This window comes from Hippopotamus amphibius, chromosome 5 (genome assembly GCF_030028045.1).
Source record: "Hippopotamus amphibius kiboko isolate mHipAmp2 chromosome 5, mHipAmp2.hap2, whole genome shotgun sequence".
NCBI lineage: Eukaryota > Metazoa > Chordata > Mammalia > Artiodactyla > Hippopotamidae > Hippopotamus > Hippopotamus amphibius.
In genome coordinates, this window is record NC_080190.1 from 10,665,934 (window position 1) to 10,692,915 (window position 26,982).

A 26,982-nucleotide genomic window follows, 5' to 3' on the forward strand; every position below is an offset into this window, starting at 1 on the left:
TTGTATTGTCCAAGGACTATTTTTTTTTTCCTTTTTTTGGTCAATGAGAATGAGTAACTCTGTTATGATACTGATAACAAAGCTTTTTATTTATCAAAATATCTTTCTTTTAAATAAAGGCACACTTGTAAATCGGTCTTCTGTTGAGGACCTTTGCTAACAAATCCCAATATACGCATAATAGTATGTATATGCATATTACTTAATCATACTGTGTTGCTACTTTTCACATCTCAAGTCATCAAGCTTATTTGTGTAAAACAAAACTAGTTCCTCAGCTTCTATCTCAGTTCCCAAAACACTAATAAAAGACAATAAGAGGAAAAAAACTACCTAATACCAAATCTAAATTTTTGAAAAGAAAAATAGCATTGTAAAAATTCCAGAAAAATCAACAAACGAAAACAAGTTAGTAGAGACAAAGTCAAATGAGGAAAAAACCATCTTTTACCATGAAGACAGTTCATATTTTCCTCAAAGTAAAACATAAAGAAATAAAGTCAAAGGTAATGAGATTAAAAATTAGTTTAAATAAATACAGACTTAGAAAAATCTTCTCCAGATTTCCCAAAGACAGAACCTACCTGTCAACAGATCAACCTCCCCTTCTGACATTTACATACCTGATCATAAAAGTTAATGTTAAATTACAGGATTGGAAAATTGAAAAGTTAACTCCACATTCTTCCTAATTTTATCAAAGAACTTCCTAAGCATAGTAATCAAGTACTATTTTCAGTGTGATATGAACCAGAACATCATCTTAAATGACAAAGAGAGGAAATGGCTCCTTTTATTCACACTCTCATTCTAAGGGATTTTAAATTCATGCATGAATGTAAGACAATATAGAGAGACTACCTTTGAAATGTAGGTAAGTTTAATGGCTCCAACACGTGATGATCCAGAAGGTAGGTTCTATAAACAAATTATTAATACATAATTAATATTCAACATTACAAATGTAATTCATATAAAATGTTCTACACACACAAAAAAAAGTTAAGCAATCATATTTTTTTAATGTCACAGTTTACAAATTAACTTTTCAATTCAAGTATTTACTAAGTCTGAAATCAAGTGGATAACACGGATAACAAAACTAAACTCTACTATGTCCCACCACAATGTATCCTGTAACTAAAAGGCTATTCTGTTAGCATTGTATCTAAACTTTTCTTTTTCATGAGCTTTAGCAAACCATAAATAAGATCAGATTTTGTTCCAGAAAGCAATGGGGGAAAATAATTAGACATAAAACAAACAAATGTAAGAAATTTCAAGAGAGTACACACATTACTTTGTTTTATTAAAATTTTTAAATCAAATATCTCTTTAAAAAGATTAATTTTCCCTCATTTAAATTACATTAGTATTTATTATTCCATAACTAGTCTACATTTATACCATTTCCCCAAAAAATTACCGATACTTTTAAAATCATATGCAGAGAATGTACATGTACATATTGGCACTTTCATAAAAAATACTTTTATTCTTCCCTTAAATTTGGGATGTGTTTGTGTCTTAAAAGAGCTAAGGGTAAAGAATTAAGAAGAAGGAGAATCATTTCTGGCTGAGGCTATCAGGAAAGACTCAGTGGAAGAATGAAAGGCATTTAAGCTGGACTTTAAAGAAAAATTCTGAAACACAGAGCAGGAGAGAGAATATTCCAGGCAGAGAAAACAGATGAACTACAGCAAGCAAATGATGCCCAGAAGCTCTGTACTGAAATGGGAAAAAGGCTATGTTGGGCCATAATACAGGGTCATACAGGGTTGAAGAAGGAAACAGTGGTTTAGGAACCTGAACTACGAACCTAATTACAGAGGACCTAAATAAAAAAACAAAGTAGCAAGGAATCTATACTGTTAGGAATTTGAAACCACTAAAGAAGGCTTGTAAGCAGTTTTGTAATCAAAACTGTTTTAATTAATATATCTTATGATATTATAAATTGGATGGATTATATAAAGGGGGAAGATGGAAATGGGAAAATCAGATAAAAGAATCTGGAAAAAAGTAATAAATATAAACATAAAAAGATAGAAGATTTCAAAAGTAAAAGCAAAACAATCTTGATTTTGAAAGTTTCCTCCACTGTAGATTAAGAATCAACCTTTTAACTTACTTTATAATAATGTACACTAAAAAAAAAAAAAAACAACCTTTACAAAAAAAAAAAATCTATGGGCTTGTTCCCATGAATGATTAGCAAGTACCTTTCTCAAACCTCTGTAAATTTAGTGGAAACAGTTAATTATATGGAAGCCTAGACATTTAAAAGACTTAAGATTCCCAAACATGAACTGATTATTGTTTACAGAGACAGGTCTTTCCAAAACTGTCACTTCTATGTAAACTACGACTGCATTATGTTCTGCTTTAAACTATAGGCTATGTACAAGCTTCCAAATTTAAGTCATTAATAAATATGTATATAAAATAAAATTATAATTTTTAATGTATACCTTTAAATAGTTGTTTTTATATAAAAAGTTTTATGTTTAAAGGTTTTTTTTTTTAACTTTGGATAAGGAAATAAAATGTTACAGTGTCTTCAAGATCTCCTAACAACTACCAAAGTGATTGTTTTTTCAAATATTGCAATCCTTCCATTCAAAATCATCATTTTTCTTTTAAGTCCTCCATAAGTCTATTGTTTGAACTAGCTGAATACAACTCTAATCCCTCCTGTGAGGAAGCGAAATGAGCGACTGTGTCATCACTGCATGACACAGAGGATCACAGATGAAACAGTGGCACAGTACAAGGAAATGGAAGCAGCTGGGAGACAGAGGAGATTCAAAATACCTAGTTTCTACGAACTGGTATGATTACTGCCAAGTTCAACCAGAAAAAAAGCGGGTTTCAAAATCTGTTACTTGACAATGAACAAGAAATAATTAATATGACATTTAAGATAAAAAGGGAAATAAACCACTTGTTCTCATAAATTCCTGTACTCATTTTGCCAAAATACTCTTTCAAGTTTTCTCAAGTTCACTTCCTAATAAAGCTACTTAATTATTTAACTCTCCCATTTCTCATTCCCTCAACAAAACACAGAAAGCCTGAAATTGATCCCTAGTAATACACTAGAATGGATTTTTAAACCTATGGTTAGTGGTAAAGAAAGAAGTGATGAGAGGAAGATGAGACTCCCTAAGGACAGGTGAGCCAAACTAACTTTCTTTCATTATCAGAGTTATTATAATCAGTAAAACAATGTTACAGCACATAACAAAAGCAACCAGATTGAATCATATGAAAGCACCATTTTTTAGTAGATCAAAATGATGGTATATTGGCAATTTCATATGGTTCAACCACAATAATCTTATCAAGACATTTTACTGAAGTTTTCATGACACGTCTCAATACATCTTAAAGTGACACAAAGCTGGTATTGATGGCTAATACATTACACTGTAGGATGCAGATTGTAAAAGACTCTTATCAGTTGAAATGAAGAGAGAAAATTATTAAGAACTGAATAAAAAGACAGATTTAAAATTCAACACTACATTCAAAAACACTAATGGACTAATTACACCACTGAAAAAGATCTGGCTTAGTACAAACTTTAACATACACCCTCCCTGCTACAGCCAAAGTGAACTGGTTTCCAAATATGCCACAGGGTTTCTTACTTTAATTTCTTGACCATGCCATTCTTTGAGCACCGGAATACCCACTTCTCCACCTCTTGGCCAAAATCATACCCATGCTTCTAGGTCAATTTCAAATGTTACCACCTCCGTGAAGACTTTCACTCCCTCTGCTAGCTTAATAACCACACCTCTCCTCTGAAATTCAAGTTTATGGTTCCTTCAGTGTAATAAACATATTCTATTTTGTACTTATATTCTTTTAGCTCTGTTTAAGTGGGAAGTACTGACAAAAGGAGACATTCTAAGGAGAAGAATCTATTACATATGAAAACAGAAAAACAATCAAGCAGTTGTAAAGAAAATTCAGGAGAAACTATACACAAATCAACCAGATCTTACAAAGGAGACAAATCAGGGAGAGCTTGTAGGCAGAACTGAGCAATGGCTAGCACGAGGGAGGAAAACCAGAAACTGGAATCTAGTAAACTGTAATCAGGGGGAGTGGAGGGGAGGTAAGTTACTTTCCACCTTGGGAAAAGGAGTCTGGGAGGGGGCTATGCTACAGATAAAGAGACGGGTAATAAAAGGGAGGAACTGGATTTATGTTTTAAAAAAAGGAAAAAGAAGGTAAACATGAACTTTTGATTTCTGCTGACTTGTTTGTTCTCCCAATGACTCTGGTCAAGTAAATAAAGGTATTAATCACGTAGTTACATAGACAGGTTACTATCACCCAAGAAAGCTGGTCACACCCAGAGATAAGGGAGTAAAACAGGGTGTCAATAAGCTCAATAAGCATAAGGATAGAGAAGAGACAGTTACTAGCAAGAAAAGTCTCATATAAAGTCAGCACTCAAATACTATATACTGAATCAAAATACAAATTCTCCTCCAAAATTTGAAAGGCTGCGTGTGGCTAAAGGACTAAATTTATAAAGAATCAGAGGGCAAAAGGAGATCAATAAATAGAAGATACAGGGAACTAGATTTTGGCACACAGAACAAATAATAATTAAAGCTGTCTCAAATATAATAAATATTTTTTAGTAATGTGTAGTTGAAACAACAGTTAAAGTGAAGATCAGGGATAGATGATCAGGATTTCTTTTCTTTTTTTTAATTTACTTATTGGCTGCATTGGGTCTTCACTGCTGTGTGGGCTTTCTCTAGTTGCAGAGAGCAGGGGCTACTCTTCATTGTGGTGCGTGGGCTTCTCACTGTGGTGGCTTCTCTTGTTACAGAGCATGGGCTCTAGGCGAGCAGGCTGCAGTAATTGTGGCACATGGGCTTAGTTGCTCTGTGGCATGTGGGATCCTCCCAGACCAGGGCTCGAACCTGCGTCCCCCCCACATTGGCAGGCAGATTCTCAACCACTGAGCCACCAGGGAAATCCCTGGATGGGTTTCTTGCATTAAGGAGGAGGTTGGATTAATACTAAGGACTAAGGTCCCTTACAACTTAAATTCCTTTTTTTTTTTGATGTTTATAATTTCTTTTAACTATTTGTAGAAGTGAGAGTTGTCAGCATATGCATAGGAAATAATAAATGTATAAACCCCAAATTCAAGATATACAACACTGTAATTTCTAGAATACTGGTTGATAACCAACTTCTTGCTGTATTGTGTGAGCCTGGGTATATTTTAAACCCGATGGCTGGAGGCAGCCTTGATTACCACCTTACTATCTTTTGTATAATGGAATGAAAAAAATCTGCCACAAGTCAAGCTCCAATTTATCATCTCTCCTTCATCTGTCCCCATTAGAGGAGAGGATGAGGGGATGTTTGCTTCCTGACTGGACCTGCTTTTCACAAAGTGCTTCTGGGAGTTACTCAGTACCCTGTGGCCTTCAAGGGTTTTGCCAAATGATTATTTTTCAACTGTCTAGTATTTATCTTAGTTCTTTTTTCTTTTTTTTATTGAAGTATAGTTGATTTACAATGTTGTTAGTTCCTGCTGCTTATACACACACACACACACACACACACACACACACACTTCCCGTTTTATATTCTTTTCCATGATGGTTTATCTCAGGATACTGAATACAGTTCCCTACAACTCAAATTCTATATGAACAAACATAAACGCATTAGCACATATTTATTTTGTCTAATCTAAAATCAGTATCGGGGAGAAAAGAATACCAGACCAGCTCTTATGGGATCTGGTTCCTGGTCTGTGAAACAGAATGGAACCTGCTACCAGTCCCTGCTCTTCCTCAACTTTTCATTCCTCACCTGTACAAGTTGTCCACTAGACCAGATCAGCTCAGAAGTTTGCTAGGGACTCATCTCTTGCTTGGCACATACTTCCTTGCAACACACGTCTCAATTTGAATAAAGAGTTTCACAGGTAGAGAAAATTTAAAACTACTCAACAGATGTAATCCAAGGCCTCTCACGGGTCTTAAAACTGAGATTCTAATTTTTAATACACGACACTTACCGTCAATAATTTGCAAGGCAATAATAAAACCAAATTCATGAATGGCCAGCACTCAAGTCTGACACTACAAGATGAAAGGACTACACGTGTGCAAGGCTGTCAACTCATTTAAGTAGTTTATTTACCAAAAGATAGTAGTCTCTATCTTAGAGACAGTGTCTTAAATCTAAACGATTCACAAATTTCCTACCAGAGTTGGAGTTGTTTCTCCCAAGGAAGGAAAAATATAAATACATGCATACACTTTTATCAAATAAACTGCGTTTCATCTTCTGAAATTTATTTAACACAGGAGTTCAGGGTACAGGGTAAGGAGAATATAGTCAGAAGAAATAAATCTAAACATATGTTGTCTAGGAAGACAAATCCTAACACTTGCACAGTATATCAAATACTTTACTAATTAAACCCTGGTATGCTTCTGAAGAGGTAACCCTTGGATTTTACAAACCTGTGGATTATCCATGTACCATACAAAACTATCCTCTCTGGTATCCAGTATGAAGTACCTCCGAAGAAATTTCCCACTGTTTTCATTTTCTTCAATGTCTAGAAAACCACAAATTCGATTCTGACGATCCACATAAGGCATTTCTGAGCTTGAACATTACACTGTAAAACAAAAACATTAACAGTAAGTACTTCTCAGTGGACTTCAAGCATAAAATGTGCTATGGTACAGTTTATTCAACAAAAAGCCTACTTTCCAACATTAGGCAGGGACTGGTTAATGTGAATACATAAAAGCATGGGCAAAAATTCACTTGAAATTAAGCTTATTGTGAGTGTTTACTAAATGTGACTGTACGCATTATGGGGACAATGGAGAGCTATTCATCTCAGTTGAATAATTTACTTACTTTTTTCCCTATGAGTAGGCATCATCATCCTCATTTCACAGATAAGAAATTTAACACTGAAAAGGGGAAGTGACTTTCCAAGATTAGTGAACTAATGAATCAAAACATGAACCCAGGGACTTCTCTGGTGGTGCAGTGATTAAGAATCCACCTGCCAATGCAGGGGACACAGGTTCGATCCCTGGGCCAGGAAGATCCCACATACCGTGGAGCAACTAAGCCGGTGTGCCACAACTACTGAGCCTGTGCTCTAGAGCCCAAGAGTCACAACTACTGAGCCCACATGCCACAACTACTGAAGCCCGAGGGCCTAGAGCCCGTGCTTCGCAACAAGAGAAGCCACCACATTGAGAAACCCACTCATCAGAACGGAAGAGTAACCCTTGCTCACCACAACTAGAGAAAGCCCACACACAGCAAGAAAGACCCAATTCAGCCAAAATAAATAAACAAACAAACAAACATGAACCCAGATTCTTGGACTCCAGAGCTTATATCTTAACCCTTACATCATCCTGTCACTATAAAAACCCTTGGAATTATTAAAACCAAAATGAATCAAAATAAAGTAAGCTGACATCATGAAATAAGAGATAAGCAGGTATTATGTGCCCTCTAATAGAAGACACAAACATCACCAACAAAGTGCATATAACCAAAAAAAAAAAAAAAAGTTTTTATCTCAATCTGATCAAGTTTCTAGATTTCCCTAAGTCCAACTTCCAGTTCACAGGAAATAAAGAACACAGAGGAACATATTAAACTGCACCACATCTTAACACAGTTTCTGATAAATAGAAGGTGTTTAATAAATAATTGTGGAATGAAAAAAAAAATAAAAAAATAAAAAAATAAACTGCACCACAGGTATTCAATCAGCAAAACTGGACAGTGGGAAACATCAGGACCAAAGCCCAGCTTCTTCAGCAAATAAACCACTACAGGGGAAAAAAGCGTGGGGTGGGGGGAAGAGAGAAACACAGATTAAAAGAGGCTTCAGAGGCATATCATATTCTGATTCTGAAGGACAAATTTTTGATACATTCATTAAAGTTAAAACCCATAACTTGGATAAAAAGCAGTGTTTCCATCCATTTTTCTCTAAAAACTATAGACATGTGATTCCCTCCTGATATGATGCAAATCTGCAGACTATTCCTACTCCAAAGGTACTTCTACAGCCAGCACCAACATCTTTTGGCAGGTTGAATTTTTGGCAGGTTTAACTGATAGTGAAAATTCAACTAGAATACACCCTGACATACTGCGTATCTAAATCACTAATCAGTATGCAGTCAGAGAAATGGTGAAATACACCAAAAGTTTTAAACAAAACTATCAATTAAGTTTGTATGTGTGTGTTACTATAGATCTGGCACTTGGAGATAATTTTTTTAATGAACTTACCCAAAGTTTATAAAATTTCTAAAATGTAATCAAAACTTGAAAAATTAATACACTATACTAACAGACACTACAGGTAAAAACTATCAACTTGTGTGGTATGCCATGAGGAAAGACATAGGCCAAAGAAATAGAATTGAGAGCCCAGAGACAAACCTATACATCTATGGCTAACTGATTTTCTATAAGGGTGCTAACATCATGCAAAGGGAAGGAACAGCCTCTTTAACAGTGCTGGGACAACTGGACAGCCCATGCTGAAGAATTAAACTGGACCCCTATCTTACACCATATACAAAAAATAACTCAAAATGAAGTAATCTAAACATAAGAGCTAAAACTATAAAACTAAGAAAACATAGAAGAAATTTTTCATGATCTTGGATTTGGCAATGAATTCTTAGATATGACACAAAGCAAAAACAACAAAATCAAAAAATAAGACAAACTGGACTTCATAAAAATTAAAAAACTTTTTTGTATCAAAGGACATCAAGAAAATGAAACAACGACCTACAGAATGAGAGGAAATATTTAGAAATAAGGGTCTAATATCTAGGACATACAAATAACTCTTACAACTCTACAACAAAAAAACAAACCCAATAAAAATATGGACAAAGGACTTGAAAACACATTTTTCTCAAAGAAGATAAAACAAATGGCCAGCCAGAACACAAAAAGATGCTCAATATTATTTGTCATTAGGGAAATGTAAACCAAAAACACAATGAGATACCACTTCACACCCACTAGGATGGATATAATTAAGAGAGGAAAATAATAAGCATTGGCAAGGATGTGTAGAAACTAGAACCCACCTACATTGCTGGTGGGAATGTAAAATGGTACAACAGCTGTGTAAAACAGTTTGGTAGTTCTTCAAAAGTTAAACATAGAATTACCATATGACTCAGCATTTCCACTCCTTAGCTATATACCCAAAAGAACAGAAAACAGGTACTCAAAAACTTAAACATAAACGTTCATAGCAGCACTACTCACAATAGCCAAAAACTGTAAACAACCCATATGTCCGTCCATCAACAGGTAAACGTGCAATATATACATACAATGGAATGTTATCCAGATAAAGAAAAGAATGAACTAGTGATACAATACATCCAATCAAAATTCCAAGATATTTTATAGAAACTGACAAGGTGATTCTATTATATATATCGAAATGCAAATAACCTAGAAAAGCTAAATCTATTTTCCAAAGAACAGACTCACATTACTGACTTCAAGGCTTACAAAAGAGCTATAGCAATAAAGACAGTGTAGGACTGGTGAAAAGATATAATAATAATAAATCAATGGAACAGAATAGCATCCAGAAACACACCCATACATATACTGTCAATTGATTTTCAACAAATATGTCAAAGCAATTCCAAACGTAGTCTTTCAACAAATGGTGCTGGAATAATTAACTATCCATGTGGGAAAAAATTAACTTGAAATGGATCAGAAACCTAATGTACAATTAAGCTTCTAAAAAAATAATATATATCATATATATATATACATATAAATCATACATATATATGAATAAATGAACGAAAATCTTCATGACCTTGGGGGTAGACAAAGATTTCTTAGATAAGACACAAAGAGGCTAAACCCTATAATGGTTAATATAATGGACTTAAAATTAAAAACTGCTCTTTGAAAGACACCAATAAGAAATCAAAAGATGAGCCTCAGAACAAGAGAAAATATTCAGTACACATATATCTATCAATTAACTGATATCCAAAAATAGGCAAGGAATTATTACAATTCAATAAGACAAACAACCAAATAGGAAAATAGGCAAAAAAATCTGAATAGACAAGTCAACAAAGAAGATATCATTTTTAAAAAATAATAAAAAAGAAAGAAAAAAGACATACAAATAATAAATAAGCACATAAAAATGCTCATCATTAGTCAGGAAGATGTTACAAACAAAAACTGTGACATACCACTACATACCTACTAGAATGGCTAAAACAAAAACAAATACAACCCAGACAATACCAAATGCTGACAAGGATGTGAAACAAATGAACACTCTCTCATATTGCCAGTGGGAATGCAAAATGGCACAGTAACTTGGGGAGACAGTTTGGCAGTTTCTTAGAAAGTTAAACATACCCTTAACAATATGACCCAGCAATCCCATTCCTAGGTATTTAGGCAAGTAAATTGAAAACTTATGTTTATACAAAACCTATATGCAAATGTTTAAAACAACATTATTCATAATTGGCAAGAAGCAGAAACAAATTAAATGTCCTTTAACTGGTAAATGTAAGAAACAGTGGTACATCCAATACAATGGAATACTACTTAGCAAGATAAAGGAACAAAGTATTGATGCACACAATGTGGGTATTTTGCTAAGTGAAAGCAGCCAAACCAAAAGGCTATAGGGACAGAGAACATATTACCGAGAGGGGCTGACTTCAAAGGGTAATTTATGGAGTGATGGAACTGTTCTGTATCTTGACTATCATAGGATACACAACTATGCATTTATCCAAAATAGGCTAACACACCACATAGAGTAAGCTGTACTGCACACAAATTAAAAAAAAAACAAAAAAACTACAGTGATAGAAAACAGATCACAGTTGCTAGGGCTTGTGATAGGCCTGGCTACAAAAGAATACAAGAGAATTTTTTTTTGGCAACATAGCTACTGCATATCTTCACTGTGGTAGAGCTTACATAATTACATGCATCCATCGAAACTTACAGATCTGTACTTTAGAAGGGGTAAAATTTACTGTATGTAAAATTATACCTCAATAATGCCTAATTTTTTTTTAAATGATGCCATACACACTCACCAGAGCGGCTAAAATTAAAACAGATTGACAACACCAAATTTTATCAAAGGTGAGGTGCATCCAGAATTTATGTATTGCTGATGGGAAGGCAAAATGGTACAATCACAATGGGAAAAGTTCTGGCAATAAAACCAAACATATATCTACCCTATGACCCAGCCATTCTATTTCTAAGTATTTACTCAAGAGAAATGAAAACATGTATTCATGCAAAGACTAATTCACGAATATTCAGAACAGCTTTATTCACAATAGCTCCAAACTAGAACCAACAAAAATGTCCATCAAAAGGTGAACAGATGAAATGTAGTATGCTTATACTATGGAACAGCACTCTGCAATATAAAGGAACTCCTATTGTATACAACAATATGCAATAAACTTATCAAACTGTAAACTTTAAATGGCTACTTTACTGTATGTAATTTAAACCCCAAAAAGTTTAAAATATCCAGGAATAAAAAATTCATTGATAAATCTGACTACAAAATAACTTTATAAAAAATATTTTGCATGGCAATTCCCGATCAGCAAGTCAAAACAAATAGAAAATATTTGCAGCTTATATTGCAAAGGGCTAATCTCCCTAACATTTAAAGAAGTCTGCAAGAAATGTCAAGGGAAATATATCAAAACTACAATAGAAAAGTGGGCAAAAGACATGAACAGATATTCTAAGAAAAAAGACATAAAAATGACCCTTAAACATATAAAGAGATGCTCAACTTCACTAATAATAAGAAAATCCCAAAATGACATGCAGAGATACAGTAGGCATTGCTACTGACATCACAAAAAAAGGCAACTGGACTTCATGTGCCTCCTTCTGGAACTTATACAATCTATAAAACATTTATGAAAAAAAAGTGTAAAAATACCTGAATCTAGATCTAACTACCAATTTATAGGAAATAGAAAAGACAGAGAAGAAACATGTTAAACTATATCACAGAGATTTAAATAGCAAAATTCAAACTGTAAGAAGTTTCCCAGGACAAACAAAATGGTTTCTAAATTTCAAGGGAGTAGGGGGAAAGGAAATGGAGGAAGAACCTATAAATTACAAGACCTGAAAAGACATAATCACAACATGTGGACCTTATTTAAATCTGTTACAAGAACAAAACTGATTTATCTAAGGAAATTAGAAATTTGACTACTGCCTCATGCTATTAAGGAAATATATATTTTTTCAGTGTGATGATGGTATTGTGGTTATGTTACTAAGAAAATGAATCCTGGAGCTTCCTAGGTCGCGCAGTAGTTAAGAATCCACCTGCCAGTGCAGGGGACACGTGTTCCATCCCTGCTCCAGGAAGATCCCACATGCTGCAGAGCAATGAAGCCCGTTCACCACAACTACTGAGCCTGCGCTTTAGAGCCCGTGAGCCGCAACTGTTGAGCCCATGTGCTGTAACTACTGAAGCCCACGCACCTAGAGCCTGTGCTCCACAACAAGAGAAGCCACGGCAATGAGGAGCCCACGCACCACAACGAAGAGTAGCCCCCACTCACCCCAACTAAAGAAAGCCCGCGCACAGCAAAAAAGACACAACACAGCCAATAAAATAAATAATTTATAGAAAAGAAAAAGAAAATGAATCCTTATCATTTAGAGACATTTATTCATACAGAAACAAAATGTTATCGAATACTTTGGAAGGAGGGATGGATGAAGGAGGGATGGCCTGGGTTGACAGTTGTTGGGACTAAATGGTGGGTACTGTACTTATACCATTCTGTCTACTTCTGTGGATGGTCACAATTCTTCATTACAAAAAGTTAACAAGAACTTTTCTCATAAGAAAAGTTCAAAAAGAATCTATACTACTATTTCTCATCTATGAGACTGGCAAAAATTCAAAAGTTTGACAATATACTGTACTAGTAAGGCTGTAAGAAAATATGAACTCTTACATTGCTGGTGGGAATGCAGAATGGTACAACCCTACTGAGGTAATCTGGCACTATTTACCATGTGCATTTACCCTATGACCAGCAATCCTACTTGCTATTGTAATTCTGAAGCTATTTTATGTAAATGATAGTACTTCATGTGCATCATAGGATAATGTAAACATACTGATGCTATGATTATATTTAAAATAAAATAAAACAATTTTTATTTGTTACTAGGAACCTGGATTTTCGCAGTAAGAGAAAAAATGAACAAATACAAAAGGAAAAATTCTATACAATGCATCTGAATTAGAGTTAGTATGAACTCATGATCTTTGAAAATATGGTAGTAACAGAAAATCATCACTCTGTAATTCCAATATAATCACTGATTTAAACAAGTCTTCAGTGAACACTACTACCACTAGAAAACAGGTTGTTAGGGAACAGAATATTCATACGGCCTCAAAATTTCACCTCAATGTTCTTCCCAACTACAAAAATTACATACAAAGATAGTGTACGTATCTTTTTTTTTAATTTATTTATTTACTTATTTTATTTATTTATTGGCTGCACTGGGTCTTCGTTGCTGCACTCGGGCTTTCTCTAGTTGCTGTAAGCGGGGGCTACTCTTTTTTTATTTTTTTAGAGGTAGTCTTTTTTTTTAAATAAATTTATTTATTTATTTTATTGGCTGTGTTGGGTCTTTTTTGCTGTGTATGGGCTTTCTTTTGAGTTGTGGTGATAGCCCCACAGGGGCTACTCTTCGTTGTGGTGTGCAGGCTCCTCATTGCTGTGGCTTCTCTTGTTGTGGAGCACGGGCTCTAGGTGCGTGGGCTTCAGCAGTTGTAGCACATGGGCTCAACAGTTGTGGCTCACGGGCTCTAAAGCGCAGGCTCAGTAGTTGTGGTGCACGGGCTTCGTTGCTCTGCAGCATGTGGGATCTTCCTGGAGTAGGGATCGAACCCGTGTCCCCCGCAGGTGGATTCTCAACCACTGCACCACCTAGGAAGCCCAGTGTACGTATCTTCACAATGGAGAAATCTTATAGCCCCCACTTTTACCAAATGATTGAGCATCTAATAAATCTAGAAGCCAGGTACTAATGGATATCACTTCTCTCTAAACAGACGACACATACGATTCTACTGATATGAAATATCCAGAATGAGCAAATCTATAAAGACAGAAAGTAGATTAGTAGTTGCCTAGGAGTATGGGGGATGGGAGGGAATGAAGAGTTGCCTAGAGATGGGAAGGTACAGGATTTCTAAGATGATAAAAATACTCTAAAACTGTGATAAGTCCCACAATTCTGCAAATATATTAAAAACCATTGAACTGCACACTTTAAATGGGAATTATTCCTCAGTAAAGCTTTTAACAAAAAAAAAAAAAAAAAATTACAATGGTCTTTTGCCTTTCACTCCAGAGCACATCAGAAACCTTAAAAAACATTTCCTCTCCCAGACCTCTGAATGTTGTAGTGTCCCAAGGATGGTCCAAGGACCTCTTCTCTATATATACTCAGTCTCTTGGTGACTCCTTCACATAGGTCTAAATACTGATGGCTTCCAAACTGCTATCTCCAGCCCTGGACTCTCTGCTGGACTCCAGGCTCACGTACAAACTGCCTACCCTCAGATCTACTTATTTATCTAACAGGCATCTCACATTTAACAAACCAATCCCTTACCAGTCTGTTCCCGTCTGTCCTTCCCATCCCAGTAAACAGTCATTCCCTTCTTCCGGCTGTTCAGGAAAAATCTGAAGTCACACTTGATCAAGCCTTCTTTCTCTCAATTCATGTCCAATCCATAAGCAAATACTATTGGCTCCATCTTCTAAATACATCCAGAATCCCACCATCTGCATCACTGACACTCCAATCCAAGCCACCATCACCTCTCAGCTGGATTATTGCAAGGGCTTCCCTGCCCCCTTCAATCCTTTCTCAATACAGCTGTCAGAGTGACCTTATTAAAACATATATTCAAGTGCTTATTCAATATCTGCCAAGCAAATATTTTAAATTAATTTAATCCTTATAACTACAATTTTACAGATGAGAAAATCAAAGCACAGAAGATTTTAAAAATAACTTGCCCAAGGTCACATGATTAGGAAGTGGCAGAGCCAGGATTCAAACCAAGGGAATCTGACTCGAACGCCCATGCTCTTCAACACTATATAATGTCACTCTGCTCAAAACTCTTCAACTTTGGCTGCTCATTACAATTAACTGGGAGGTTTTGAAAATCCTGATGCCTAGACTAGAGCATTCAGACCCTTAAATCAGAGACTATGGAGATGGGACCTAGGCATGAGTACATTTTTAAAGCTCCCCCAATAATTCCCATGTTCGGCCAAGGTGAAAAATCATTGTTTTAATGTGATCCCATCTCATTCAAAGTAAAAACCAAAGCCCTTACAAAGATATACAGGCTTCACCTACCTCCCCCAACCCGTCCCAATCCCCCCTTGATTACTCATCTGGCTACTGGAGGCCTACTACGACAGACAAGCTCCCCACTCAGGGCCTTTTAACTCAAATGTCACTTTCTCAGTGAAGCCTTCGTGACACCCTATCTAAAACTGCAAACGTATCCAAGATGCGATGCCACTTCCCATCTCCCTTCCCTGCTTCATCCTTCTCCTGAGTATTTATTGCTAACAAACAATATCAGTTATTTACTTACCTATTTCTTGTCGGTTTCCCCACATTGGAATGTAGGCTCCATGAGAGCAGGGATTTTTTTTCAATTTACTATTGTTTCTCCAACGCCTAAAACAGTGGCTGGAACATGGAAGGAACTCAATAGCAATTTGCTGAATGAAGTATTAAGGAACCCATAATTATGGCATCAATTAACATTTAAGTTTTCAGACAGAAAGTTGCTTTTTCCTCATCTAATGAGAAATCGTTTAGCAGATTTAACTGACTGGTTTGCTTAGATGATGGAAGGAAAAAGGTTCGATACTGTATTTGTCTGGATTTATACTTTCAGTAAGGCTAGTATGAGGTAAGAACAGATAAAACTGTATTATTAAAACCTCCACAAAATTTATCCTTCAGCTTTACTTGCACTCTAAGGGGTAGTTAGGTCAGAAAAACATTCATAAATTAACACACACAGTTAACACTTCATCAGTCAGGAACCATGAAGTCAGCCAAAAAATAAAAACAAAACAGAACAAAAATCAGCAAGAGAGAAAGAAAAGAAAAACTAAATTCTGCACAGTGAGACTTCATTAGGCCCACAGGACTTCACTAGTGTTTATCGAGTAGATGTTGAGTGGGACTAGTTTTGTCCCAAAATCGTTAACAAACACAAGGCTGAAGCTATACAGTAACCAAGGATCGAACATCTGTGGAGTGTGGCACCAACATCGCCCCCACACACACCTCGGGGCTGTGGCACCCTAACCAACAGTCTACCGTCATTCCACTCTACACAAGCATTTGACAGAAGAGGGGGAAGAAATGAAACGTATTCCAAGTGTTCAGAGAGAACTCGGAAAGGAAGGGGATATTCACCCAAAAACAGTGGTAGGGGGCCCCGAGAGACTCATTCACCAAGATCAGAAGTGCCTACCAGAAGGAGAGATCGTCACCTCATTCTCCACTTCAGTGTCTGCTTATGAAGTGGACTGAGTGACTGACCCTGTGCTATTTGAGCAGGGGGACAAAGAGAACTGATGAGAAATGGCAGGGCACAGAAAGAGAGCAGAGTCAAGCAGCCTGCATGCCACCATTTGACATCAAAAGGATGCAAGTTTCTAGTGGGTTAAGTGAAAATTACAGAAGGTAGCTGAACTTGAGCTGTCTTGCTGTTATCAAAAAATCTGGCTGCAGAGAGAAACCCACCTCATCCCCCAAACACTCATAGGAACCAGCAGGTAGACTGAAAGGACAGGAACAAGGAGGAGGCAGTGTAGGCTGGTAAAGGTTTATCCAGAGCAAATTTCATAGCCAGGGACTGCACAGTGGGGAATCTCCTGCAAGATCTCACCAAAAATTCCAGTTTGGAAGCCTATCAGTAGACATAAACGGCTTGCCGTTGTTAATCAAGAGAGGGCTTTAATAGCACCAGGCAGGGACTACCCTGGTGGTGCAGCGGTTAAGAATCTGCCTGCCAATGCAGGGCACATGGGGTCAATTTCTGGTCCAGGAAGAGCCCAATACGACTCGGAGCAACTAAGCCCGTGAGCCACAACTACTGATCCTGCGCTTTAGAACCCGCAAGCCACAACTACTGAGCCCACATGCCACAACTACTGAAGCCCAAGCGCCTAAAGCCCATGCTCCACAACAAGAGAAGCCACTGAACTGAGAAGCCTGTGCACCGCAACAAAGAGTAGCCCCCGCTCGCTGCAACTAGAGAAAGCCCATGCACAGCAACGAAGACCCAACTCAGCCAAAAAAATAATAAATTTATTAAAAGAAAAAATAACACCAGGTAAAAATAGTTGCCTTTTTCTATTTTTCTTCTGACTAGTCCCTGTCCAAATAGATGCACAAAGAGAAAAGAAAGATGAATCCAGGGAGCATACCACAATCCCTCCCCACTCCAAGTGCTTCAGGGAATAAGTGGCCAGAGATTGGGGTAAAGGAGGAGAGAAGCTTCAATAGGAGATTGAAGGTTTCAACTGAAATAGATTAGATTGTAGTTTTTAATAGCTGTAAATGATAAAAAAGCTACCATTTGCCCATGAAGTCATGAGGTAGCAGGGAGAGAGAAGATGGGACAAAGCATAGCTGAAAGCAGTCAATGTTGAAAAATATAACTGTCTTAAGTTTGTTCTCACCAAACTCAGACTGCTCAATAGCCTGATGACATGCGCAACAGCATTCCTGCCCTTAGTAATGACAGGAACACCTGGCCTGGAAATTGCCATGGGGGATTTACTGTACCCAGTAAGATGCTACATTCGAAGTCCTCTGAGATTGCTTCCACTTCTAAGTGTTTGTGCTTGCCCTTTCTTCAAGAAGAGGTTAAAGTGAATCCAGAATCCAGACTTCAATGGTTAAAATGTTAAAGGCTAGGCTGCCCAAAGGAGTAAAACCACAACTTCTGTAGAATAAAACTATAAGATTGATAAGTCCAATAAGGGTTTCATGTAGGAAAAGATACATAAGACTTCAATATTTTTAAGACTCTAAAGACTTAAGTGTTAAAAAATATCCTGATTTTCTTTTACATTCAACAGAAATTCCAGCTCAAAGGATGTTTATGATATAAAATCCGCAAAATACCATCTTCCTGAATCAAAGCAATTCAACTAATAAAAGGCTTACCAAAATAAACAGCAAACACGTGTCTGCTTAAATATCTTCTAGGAATTACAAACTCACATGTTCCTTATCATACAGCAGTTACTAGGAAAAGGTATTACTCAGAGTTCAAATGGTTTAATGTCACCCATTAAGCATAACAAAATCCTATTGCTGTAACAAATACCAACAATTTTTATTTTTAAATTTTAAAAATCCCATACTTGTATGTTTCTAAAAATAATTAAGCATTACAGACAAGCATCTATAGCTACAGAAAGTTTCTATCCTAAGAACTCTTTTCTGATACCAGCCAACAAATTTCCAAATGCTATGTATTTACAAATGGTCAAAGAATTAAAACTAAATTTTAATATTTATCTCCTATTAAAGCCATTTTATTATATCATTGCAGATCTAAATGAGATGAAAATCGTCTTGAAATTTAAAGTCAAATTTCAATGTTTTCAAAAGTAAAATTCTCAAGCATATGAAAAAGTAATATTAATATATTAATTACCTCAGCTCACAGCTGAGGCAGTTACTGCGATAGAACTTGAAACGTTCTGTCTAATAAAGGCAGAGTGTTAGTAACTAGTCACATCTGAATAATTACCACGTTCTATTCAGAAAATTATTTACCTTCCTCATTCTTAAATGACAGTTATTTAAACAAGAAGAATAATTATTTAATATCAAGCAGTACTTCAATGTCAAAGCCTGACTTCAATTATGACAATAAACTACTTCGTGGATTTCATTCTGGGTTAAAAATTATCATCAGGAGAAGTAACTGTGGGTTTTGCAGTAGGACTGTAAGAACTTTCAGACTTAACTAAAAGTCTTTATTTTAAGCTGCACTAAATAATTTTTAAGGAAAAGCCCTATAAAAAGATGTTTCAATCTTTCCCAAGTATTTTCCTTGGAGTCTTCAATACCACATTCTATATATTAACAACCAACATGTGAGTATTGCCCACAATGACTTTTTAAAGACAATAACTCTATGCTATTCTTAATGTCCTTAAACATTTCTAAAACAGTCCTTCCGGCTTATGAACTCATGGAAGTTTCCTAACAATTGTATACTTATCCTGTTTTACTGTCTCTCATAGTCTATGACAAACTCATATTTACACACCATCTCTTTCCTACTTTGCGGCCTAAGGGGGGGGGGGGATACAAACATGCTACTTTCACCAAAGCAACATTACAAATACTAATTAACAAGATAAAACTGAGGTGCAAAGCAGTTTCAATACATATAAATCACATCTCCTTAATGTCACAAAAGTTATCCCCTGATTAGGTATACTCTTCCAAGAGAATCCTGTCAGTGGATACACTGTAGGCCCTACAGTGTAGGGTTCATAGCACTATAAAATAAATTCACTATTAACTCAAATCCTGTTAAGCTTAAGTATTCTTGTTTAAATATATAAATATTCTAGAATGTAATTTCCCCTGGGAAGATATGGCAAGTGAAGGAATATTTAAACAAACTCTACTTGGGGAAATATTTTTTTGCCACAAATGTGTTACTATGAAAATTTCAGTATGAAAAGTAAAAGACTTTTTAGGCAGAATGAATCTATTTTTAAATAATTCTTCAAGTTCTTTTGTGAAGAAAAGCAGTTTTACAAAATGATCTTTTCAAGTTTTTCTCTGAATCATATAAGGCTTACCCAAATTTTGCTGTAAAGCGATTCAATGGCATTAAACGAACATAGAAAGTATGTAACCTGAGTGCATGGGGGAAGTAAAGTAGACTGATCAGTAGTTCTAGGATAAAAGACAACAGTAAAAACCGCATAGTGCGCTTTTGGTTCCGGTCATTAAGCACACAGGAAATAAGATTTTTCTAGTTAAAAAACTAATTCACAAACGGCAGTGACTTCGTCAAAGCAAAGAAAATCTTATCAAAACTGACATAGATCAATCGTAAAATAAGAAAAGAAGCATTATAGGATTGGAAGGTGAAACTGGGGGGGGGGGGGGGGGGGAATGGCACAAATTGCCTGTGTCTTCTATAACCTCCTCTTGGACCTGCCCCCAACAGAGCCACCGAGTTTCATTATTTAGGTGCCGAGCCGGGGGCAGATGCTCTGCTCTGGGGCACAGAATAACTAGAATTCTACCAAAGGTAGTAAACACTACTTTCATTATGACAACACTTTCCCTAGCGATGGGCTATCCAGGAGGGTCAATAGAAAGCATCTGAAATAAACCACAAACCACTCAAAACGGTCCCAAAGCGGTGCGACTGGCAGCTGGCCTCTAAGCTTAAAGACCTGGGTTCTGGTCCTACCTGAGTGACCCTGGACAAGTCACTTCCAACTTTCGCACTGGTCACTGCAACCACTAAGGTACGAGGGTAAAGCACTAACGCTGCAGGATGCTAGGGCACAGGGCGGAGTCGCCTCCTGACTCGGCAAGTCCTCAAGTGAAAGCGCATTAAAATAATAGAAAACGATGCCCAAAGGCAGCTGAGCCCCCGAGGGCAGAGCCCTGAAGTCGAGCCACTCGACAGGCGTCGCCCGCCGGGAATCCCCGGACAGCTGGCCGGCCCGGCGTCCGGGACGGTACTTTTCAGCAGCGCCCGTCGGCGACGGCGACCGTCGCCGGGATCCCCACCCTCCTCGGCCGGACGCCGCGAGGGCCGAGGTCAGGAACACAATGAGGGAAGGAGCCGCGGGAAGACGCCGCCGCCGCCCGCTCCCGCCGCCCCGAGCTCGCGCGCGCAGGTGAGCCGGCCCCGCGGCCCCGCCCAGGTGCGGCCGCGCGGCGCGACCCGCCAGGAGAGGGGCCTCGGGGGCGCAGCCCGGGACCCCGCGCCGCGCGCCGCCCGCCGCCCCCCGCCCCGCACTTACCAGCGCCCGCCGGCCCCTCGAGCCTCCCAGCTCGCTTCAGCCGGCGCCGCGCTCCCGGAGCCCGGCCTCGCTCTCCCCCCGCACCGGCGCGGCCGCGCTCCTCACGCCGAACTTCCAGGCGGCCCTCGCCCCGGAGCACCCGCGCCGCCGCGGCCCCGGGTCCCACAGGCACCGAGCTGCCGGGAGCGGCGCCCACGACGGCCCGCCCGCGCACTGCGCACGCGTGCACGCGCCGCCTCAGCCCCCAGACGGCGGCCGAGATTCCGGAGCGGGCACTCCCAACCCGGGGAGACTACAAGTCCCGGCAGGCCCCGCGCTGGTTTTGGAGGCGTGGCCGGCCCAGTTCGGGGCGTCTTCCTGGTTCAGGGGCGGTGACCTCGGGCACATCGGGGAGGGCCGCGCGCGGAGCTCTGGGCCCTTGCGCTGCGGTGCATGCTGGGATTCGTAGTTTTCGAGACCCCGGGGCTGGGCTCGCGGGTGGAACTCAGGTTTCTCCTGTGTCACCACCTAGAACTTCTAGGCACAGGGATCTTTAAAAATAGGCTTCATTCTTTTGCAGATAATTTGTTTGCAAGCTATCCCAAAATCAGTCCAGGAAGTATAAATTCACAGTCTGCTGTGTGACCTGGGGAAAAACGTTTTACAGCTCTTCGCGCCAATTCTAACAATTTCTCCCTCCCTAGAACTGTAGGTCCATCTCCTACCTAACAGGACTTGAGGCTTAGAGAAACTTAAAGAATGATTAGCTGAAGTTCGATTAGTCGATATTCAATTAGTCTAAAGGCTGGAACATAAATGTGTATTATCATAAATATTTATTCGTAAATATGTCACATGTTTGTTGAGCACCTACCATGCCAAATCCCCAAAGAGGCACTAGGCACACACTTGAGAACAAGACAGACGCCGTCCTGCCCTCATGGAGACTGTAGTTTGTAGGGGTAGCTAGTCCTTAGACAAGCAAGATAAATACAGATTTTAATGCAGTGGAGAAACTAAGCAAGTTAAAGACATAGTGGGGGAGGAGGGGCTCTTTAGAGAGGGTGGTCAGGGAAGGCTCCCTGAGGAAATGATTTTTGAGCTGAAACCTGAAAAAAAAAAAAAAGGGTCATTCAGGCACACAAAGAGCTGGGAGAGGATTATATGCCACGGCTTTCACAGTGCATGGCACACACTAGGCTCTCAATAAATATTTGTTCCGTCTGTGTGCTTCTTCCTTTCCTTCCTCCACACGGCCTTAGATCACATCCTTCCCCCATCAAAATCTTTAGCAACACCTTTCAGAACATCCTTCCTATGCGAAGATGTACAGGAGACACATCAATGCCCAGCAGTAGGACAGGCTGTACATGTACAGCTGCTAAGAAAACACAAGGTAAATGCCAGCAAGCCTGGTGACATGGCTGGAACCTTGACTACTTAACCCCTTCTTTGTTTGTGAACTGGGTCGAAAGTCTCAGCAACTCAGGCTGGCCTCCTGACTCGCTTCTGTTTATGAGACAGAGAACTGGATTTTGAGTTTGCCTCCATTAGGATCCTGAAGGCAGCTTAGATATTATCTCATCGAAATCAGAGGTGGAGTGAAAAAGAGCCCTAGACCTACCTGTGGACACTTACCTTTGTAACCTTAGGCAGAGGGTGACACTTTGCCTTTCTGATGCTCAGTGACCTCTGCAGCTCACCTTACAGAAAGTTCTCAGAGTCTGATAAGCTGATAGAGGAGAAAACGCTCTCCAGACTGCATGGAATGCTCCCGCCCTGGCTTTCAGACTGCTTGTCTTCAGCATTTCTAAGATGATTGCTCTGTTATCTTTTGACAAACCTTAGCTGTGTAGCCTTGCCAACACCTGTCTTCCCAAGGCCTCATTTCCTCATCTTTACAATGCTTGAAAGGATTTGGCCTCATCATAGTTTATAAACTGGCCAGAGCTGTTTCCTTTTGTCCACAGAGTGGGTTTTATTTTTAACTGAATGTGTGACTAACATTTAAAAATAGGGAGATTTTGCATAAAAACCCAGATGTCACCTGCATGATCTCTCTGGACATTCGAGCTTGTCATCCCTGGCTAGAGGGGCTAGAAGGGTCTCCAGCTCCAGAATCCTGGAAGATTCTAGATGGCTATTTGGGACACATTTAAACTTAAAAAAAAAAGAAAAAGATTCCTGTTTATCTGAACTTCAAATTCAAACTTAATGTTTTGTATTTGATCTGAAAACCCTAGCTCAGAGATCAGACCACTGAAGTGGAGAGATCTCACTCCCTCCAGATGGGACCCAGAGGGCATCTTTCTCCTGACTGTTATTATCATTTGACATTATTGATTGAGTAGTTTTATTTCATTTTTTTAATTAATTAATTTATTTATTTACTGGCTGCATTGGGTTGTTGTTGCACACGGGTTTTCTCTAGTTGTGAGCAGGTGCTACTCTTTGTTGGGGTGCACAGGCTTCTCTTGTTGCAGAGCACGGGCTCTAGGCGTGTGGGCTTTGGTAGTTGTGGCACATGGGCTCAATAGTTGTGGCTCACGGGCCTTAGTTCTCCGAGGCATGTGGGATCCTCCTGGACCAGGGCTCAAAGCCATGTCCCTTGCATTGGCAGGCGAATTCTTAACCACTGCGCCACCAGGGAAGTCCCAACTGAGTGGTTTTAAATCATTCCTTTGCTCTTTTCGCCTAACAAGCTCCAAAGGTTGTTTGACATTGACAGTCACATTTACAGACAATGAGAAAAGCCAGAGAAGTGACTCAAGTTGCCCAAAGACACACAGGAAGTTAAGCCCAGGGCCGCTTTGAGGTTGCAGTATAACCAGAACCTGTTAGCATCCCTCTGCATGTAAGGCTCTGGCTCAGCCAGTAAACACAATGACAAAAAAAAAAAAAAACCAGGAAAAAAAACCAAAACAAAACAAAAAAACACTCTCTGCTTTTCCTCCGGTCTTTTTTTGGGTGGAGAGGTTTATTACATAACAGTGCTTTCAGTGTTATTAGAAAAAAAAAAAGTATGTGGAATATTCCCTCGTTGAAATTACAGTCTGGGAGCAAACCAAGAACATTCAGGACCCACAGACAGCGCTGAGGAATGCTGGAATATTCCATGGATACTTGTCATCTGAAGAAAAAGGAGAGGAGGAGTCTGAATTCAAGAATCTGCAGTTTACCTTTAAAACATCCTTGTCATCATCCTCATCCTGCCTTGCATGTGTAAAGCTCTTGGATGTTTCCAGCAAAAATATTTATTGAGCCCCTTCTATATGCTTCCATGCTGGACCCTGGATCCTGCAGATGGGCATCAGCTCCTTTGACAACACAAATTAGAAGAGTGAAGAGAAGTCAGGAGAATGATCCAAAGTCACACAAGAAAGGGACCGAACACATGACTTTCCTTCCTCTCACAGACACTTTCCTGCTCTATTTTTTTCTGCTTTATTTTTTCCTCCTTAGCAATGATCACATCCCCATGTTATAACTTTTACTTATTTATCTTGTCTATTCTCTGCATGTTGCACTAGAATGTAACATGGGTATCCGCAGGGATTTTATCCATTTTGTATCCTCAGTGCCTAGAACAGAAATATTTGTTGAATGATGGAAGCCGCCAACCCCCTTTATGGACAGAGTCAGAATCAGAAGTCAACAGAAGGAGCAACTCTGGAAGCAAACTCCTGTTTTTACTAGAAATTGGAACCAAAAGAGAACAAGAATCAAACATGAATCAAACACTCTCTGAACCCAGCTGCCTTCCTTTCTTATCCCTTCCAGAAACTGAGTAGAAGAGAGTTAAAGAGAGCTCTTTCCTATTTTTCAGTGTAAAAATGAACCCCACATTCTGGGAAGGATGTTGGTGGGGTTGCCTTTGAGGTCGAAGAGTCAGAAGACCAGCTCTCCCACAGACCTGGCCTCAGCCAAGCCGTAGGAAGGATGATTCTCAGTCATCACGCAGGATGGGGTGGGAATACAGATCAGGTGACTGATCCTCCTTCTGGAGCTAATTCTTGTGTCCCAAGGCTGGAACACAGTTCTCCTGTGGGGAGGAGCTTGAGGGACCATCTCATGTCATGCTTATTGAGGTGCAAAAACAGGATTTCCGAAAAGGTCAGCAACCAACCCGAATTCCAGGTTCACAAAGGAAAAAAATTGAGGGTTGGGGGAAGTGATTGTCTCCAAGACTTTTAGAGAGCAGGACCACCTGCCCTGGGTGCACTTTCCTGCCTTCGGACGATCAGGCAACAAAGAAGGGAACCTGGCACTGAATATCGCCTGATGCCATAGGACCCCCAGAGGTCCCCAGAAACCCCTGTGATCTCTGGGGTCTAGTGAGGTCCTGGCCCCATCAGACACCCCAGTTAGGTCATACATTAATTATCCTGACTACATGTGGCAGGTCTGGGATTCTGGGAAGCCCTAAAATTGTGGAGCACACAATGCCTGCATCTTCCAAACATGTGGACTCTGGCTCCAGTGTGGCGTGAAAACTTGAAAAAGAAGATTTTCTGAAGCCAGGGTGCTTGTCCAGGGCCACAGCTGGGTAGCTAATTGCCACGCTGAAGTGGGGAACATTCTAGAAGGTGAAGGGCTCTTTCCAGACAAAAGGGAGGATCTGGGAATGAGTCCATGTTGGACTCTGGTAATTCCTCCTCAGACCCCTGCAACTCACCTGCCTAATGCTAGCCAAGCTCCTCCTCAAGTCAGAGGCCAGCCATTTCTCTCATCCACCTTGCCGTCTGTCAGAAGTGTTTGTTTACGTTCGACAAGAACCAGTGTCTCAAGTGTTTGGGAAGGCCTATGTGTGCTGTGCTGTGACCCCAGGGAAAGAGAAGCAGAGGTCACAGCTTCCAAGAGCTGACCCTGTGGAGACCAGGAAAGACGAGCAAAAAGCCTATTCTTTGGAGTCCATCTGAGCTGACTGGCCACGACCTTGGGACTGTTACCTTATTTCTCTGAGCCTCAACATTTCCTCATCTGTAAAGTGGACTTGATAACGATTCCTACTTCACAGCCTCTTCATGAGTCTTACATGAAATAATGCACGTAAAGCTCTTAGCCAAGTGCCTGGCACACATTACTGGCTCCATCAATAGTATCTTGTTTCGCCCACTTCCTGAGCCCACCTGAGCAAGGTGGGTGACACATTCAGAGTCTCTCACCTGGGCAGTGGGCAGGTTCCAGCATTATTTCAACTGCTGTGGACTGCACGCATATCTGGATGACTGGGATAGAAGTGTTCATTGCAGTCTAGGACCTTGGGAAATGTGATACGGCTGCGGAGCAGGGCCATGTGGCTGTGGTGCGGGGGAGATAAGAAAGGCCTCATTTGGAAGGACCCAGGATGCCAGTCTTGGGGCATGTGATGGCTGATTTTATGTTTCATCTTGCCTGGGTTAAGGGATGACCAGAGAGCTGGTAAAACATTATTTCTGAGTGTGTCAATGAAGATGTCCCTGGAAGAGATGAACATTTGAATCAGTAGACTGAGTAAAGAAGATCACCCTTCCCAATATGGGTGGGTACCATCCAATCCATTTAAGGCCTAAATAGAACAAAAAGGCAAGGGTAGGGTGAAGTCACTCTCTACTTGAGCCGAGACATCCATCTTCCCCTGCCCTCACATGTTGGCCCCCTGATTCTCAGGTCTTTGGACTCAGGCTGAATGACACCGCTGGCTTTCCTGCTCTCCAGCTTGTAGACAGCAGATAATGGAACTTCTCTATAACCATGCAAGACATTTCCTATAGTAAATATCCTCCCGTATCTCTATGTATCTGTCTAT

At 39.4% G+C, this 26,982-nt stretch overlaps 1 protein-coding gene across 6 annotated transcripts in view; it reads right to left on the reverse strand.

Annotated features, from left to right (window-relative positions):
• PLEKHA1 (pleckstrin homology domain containing A1) overlaps window positions 1–21,491 on the reverse strand; it is a 52,603-nt gene extending 31,112 nt beyond the window's left edge. For 3 of the 6 annotated variants that reach the window (XM_057734791.1, XM_057734793.1, XM_057734792.1), the window contains exons 1-3: window positions 21,216–21,491; window positions 6,516–6,676; window positions 862–918 (exon numbers count right to left, since the gene is read on the reverse strand). In XM_057734791.1, coding sequence (XP_057590774.1) covers window positions 862–918; window positions 6,516–6,656 — 198 coding nt within the window. In that variant the 5' untranslated portion in view covers window positions 6,657–6,676; window positions 21,216–21,491. Of the gene's footprint in view, window positions 1–861; window positions 919–6,515; window positions 6,677–20,653; window positions 21,010–21,215 lie in introns of those variants that run through there. The other 3 variants (XM_057734797.1, XM_057734794.1, XM_057734795.1) reach the window with 2 other exon arrangements.
• Window positions 21,492–26,982: the final 5,491 nt, after the last annotated feature.